This window comes from Hyalella azteca, unplaced genomic scaffold (genome assembly GCF_000764305.2).
Source record: "Hyalella azteca isolate HAZT.00-mixed unplaced genomic scaffold, Hazt_2.0.2 contig9228, whole genome shotgun sequence".
Taxonomy (NCBI): Eukaryota; Metazoa; Arthropoda; class Malacostraca; order Amphipoda; family Hyalellidae; genus Hyalella; species Hyalella azteca.
Genome location: NW_025939304.1, coordinates 16,064 through 19,719, shown reverse-complemented (window position 1 = coordinate 19,719; position 3,656 = coordinate 16,064). Strand labels below are relative to the sequence as shown.

At 42.7% G+C, this 3,656-nt stretch overlaps 1 protein-coding gene across 1 annotated transcript in view; it reads left to right on the top strand.

Annotated features, from left to right (window-relative positions):
* LOC108673203 (2-oxoisovalerate dehydrogenase subunit alpha, mitochondrial-like) overlaps nt 1-3,399 on the top strand; it is a 9,726-nt gene extending 6,327 nt beyond the window's left edge. The window contains exons 6-7 of the mRNA XM_018160991.2: nt 1,579-1,673; nt 2,119-3,399. Coding sequence (XP_018016480.1) covers nt 1,579-1,673; nt 2,119-2,197 — 174 coding nt within the window. The 3' untranslated portion in view covers nt 2,198-3,399. The remainder of the gene's footprint in view (nt 1-1,578; nt 1,674-2,118) is intronic.
* Nucleotides 3,400-3,656: the final 257 nt, after the last annotated feature.

Genomic DNA, 3,656 nt, shown 5'->3' with positions numbered 1-3,656 from the left:
TCTTCGATTAACCTGTTATTAATTGTGTCTAATGGTGTTCTTTTCGTCATTCAATAAATAATTAGAGAATCCCCCAGTTGTTACTATTATTTATTATTATTAATAACCTTTACAACCAAATTAAAAATTTTGAAATACATATTACCAAAAAAAATAACTCAGTACCCACAGCAGTGAGACTGTCTCTTATACACATCTAGATGTGTATAAGAGACAGGTATTGCGACGATCAGGGTAGACGGCAACGACGTGCTCGCCGTCTACAACGTCACTAAAGCCGCCAGGCAGATCGCAGTCCAAGAGAACAGACCTGTTCTCATCGAGGCCATGACCTACAGGTGAGTTTATGTTCTTAACTTGTACTATCATTCATTTATGAATATTTATCATGTTCTGAAATCCTTACTTGTAAACCTGTAAACCTAAACCTGTAAACCTAAACGAGAACAGACCTGTTCTCATCGTGGCCATGACCTAGAGGTGAGCTTGGCATTAACTTGTGTTACCATTCATTTCTTTAGGCTTACTTACATCAAGACTTTTATTGCCAGCATATACCTGTTTATTACTCATTGCGTAACAATGACCAGACTTTATCTCTTGTTTGTCCGAATATTTTTCCAAAAAATCCTATGTCATTACGCAGTTGATTGTGCGTCTCAAACCTCTATTGGTCCTGGATCAAGAACCAGCGATATTGATACTGAACCATGCGTAGTATTGAAGGCTGAATATGTGTTGTACAGTGTGTTAGTATTACAGTATGTTGGATGGGTATTGTAGGATGGTAGATGGGTATAGTAGGATGGCAGATGTGTGTTGTAGGATGGTAGATGGGTATAGTAGGATGGCAGATGTGTGTTGTAGGATGGTGGATGGGTATTATATGACAGTAGATGATGTAATGCAGACTGTTGATGTATGACGACGTGTCCATGCCCCCAGGATCGGGCATCACTCGACATCAGACGACAGCTCGGCGTACCGCAGCGTAGACGAGGTGCGTCACTGGGACAGCACGCAGCACCCAATAGCCCGTCTCCGCACCTACATGGCAGACCGCGGCTACTGGGACGACGCTAGGGACAAACGCTGGAAGGAGGACTGTCAGAAGCAGGTACATAGGGCCGCCATGTGATGTCTGGGTGAGCCATGTGATGTCTGGGTGCTTAGGCTAGGGCTGCCATGTGATGTCTGGGTGCTTAGGACTGCCATGTGATGTCTGGGTGCTTATGGCTGCCATGTNAGGGCTGCCATGAGATGCCTGGGTGCTTAGGGCTGCCATGTGATGTCTGGGTGCTTAGGGCTGCCATGTGATGTCTGGGTGTTTAGGGCTGCCATGTGATGCCTTGGTGCTTAGGGCTGCCATGTGATGTCTGGGTGTTTAGGGCTGCCATGTGATGCCTTAGTGCTTAGGGCTGCCATGTGATGTCTGGGTGCTTAGGGCTGCCATGTGATGTCTGGGTGCTTAGGGTGACTATCATGAGTCATGATTCATCTATCACCTATAATATATATAATATAATAATATAATAAATCTTGATTATGGTCACCTCAATGACCTCTCCGTGTGTGCAGGTGATGCAGGCGTTCGCTGCGGCCGAGCGCCGCGTCAAGCCGGACTGGCGGGAGCTTTTCTCGGACGTGTACGCTGACATGCCCGCCTCCCTCAGGTACTGGTGCCCGCCTCCCTCAGGTACTGGTGCCCGCCTCCCTCAGGTACTCGAACGCCATCATGCTCCATACACCATCAGTAATTCATGTGTCATACATCATTCAGTAATTCACACGCCATACATCACTACTAATTTACACGCTATCAATTCGGCATTCATTAATGCATTTAATTCATTCAGCCTCAGTAAACCAAAGCTCTTCTCTCCGTTCGAAATTTCCCCAGAAAATGTATAGTCCACGTGCATGTCTGTGAAGATTTGCTAAGTTGGCCCATTGAAAAGTCTTGAATAAATAAGCTTTGGGTTGGAATAATTCTTTGATTACAGTGTTGATTGATGTTTAACGGTAATATGTGATCATAGTTTATAAATATGGCGTTCAATTATACTGCTTATTTTAATTGTTTAGTAATAGTGTTTGATTATAGCATTCATTGCTCAGGGCTCAGATGGAGGAGATGGAGCGACACGTCAAGGAGTACGAGGACTGCTACCCAACCACCAAGTTCAGCGGACACTAAACCCTGGATAGCGGACACTGAACCCTGGACAGCGGACACTGAACCCTGGACAGCGGACACTGAACCCTAGCCAGCGGACACTGAACCCTAGCCAGCGGACACTGAACCCTGGACAGCGGACACAGAACCCTAGCCAGCGGACACTGAACCCTGGACAGCGGACACTGAACCCTAGCCAGCGGACACTGAACCCTGAACAGCTGACACTGAACCCTGGACAGCGGACACTGAACCCTGGACAGCGGACACTGAACCCTGGACAGCGGACACTGAACCCTGGACAGCAGACACTGAACCCTGGACAGCAGACACTGAACCCTGGACAGCAGACACTGAACCTTGGACAGCGGACACTGAACCCTGGACAGCAGACACTGAACCATTAGTTACTATATCACTGAAAAACACATTTGTGTCAATTACTGAGTTTGCTTGTGTAAATATTGCGTACAAGTGTTTTTATTGTTTATTTTTATGGGTATTGTGAGTGCAGAATCTAGCAGACAATTTTATTAGACGGTTGATGAACTGAGGAGTAAAGTTTATACATGAAAGAAAAATTCATTTAGAAAAGAAACGATTTCTTGGGTGTGAGATGTTTTCCAATTATCTATGATTTTGTTCAAGTGAATCTTGCCAGTATTTGCTCTTGTCAAGTATTCATTACATTTATAAATTAGATTGGTTCATTGGATAAATTAACAATTGTTCCGTGTATTTATTGTTTTTGATGTTAATAAATGGTAAATGAGTTGATGAGCTCTCTAGATGAACTATTTAATCTCATTAGTGAAATAATGAAAATATTATTGCCTATTTTGCGTGTCATTTACTTCTATTTTTATGTGTTTGTTCTTCTGGTCTAATTTCGCACAAAATTCATGGAATATCAATACTGATAGATTTTTTTTCATTTGTATGCAAAGTTTGAAGTAGGAATCATGTGAAGATTTTAAATACTTTTGTTTCAAACATCAAACCAAAAAAAAAATGATTTTTCGATGCATTTCAAGCCTTTTTCAAATAGAGGTCCAAATTATGTATTATTTTTTATTTAATTTAATAATGATCTTATTAGGGCATTTGTTTACGGCGTCAGAAAGATTCATGTTCATTATTGTTGATCATTGATTAATTTGATTAGAATATTATTGCTTACTGATTAGTTTAGGCATCGCAGTGCAAATTAGAAGTAGAGGCGCTCAGGTGTTTTACTGCCCTGGTAGTGAGTGATGTGAGTGTGGTGGTGGTGGTGGTGGTGAGTCATAACATAACATAATGATCTCGGCGCTGAAGTGTAGGCCTGATGTGGCCTGTCGGCGATTTTTCCTTTTCGTGCCTTGTTCACAGAAGATCTAAAATCGTGTCATTTGACCGTTCATGACTGACGATAGTTTGAAGTAGCTACTAGACTTCCACCGAGTTCGATATGGTGCTAGGCATTTCAAATCTGAACATA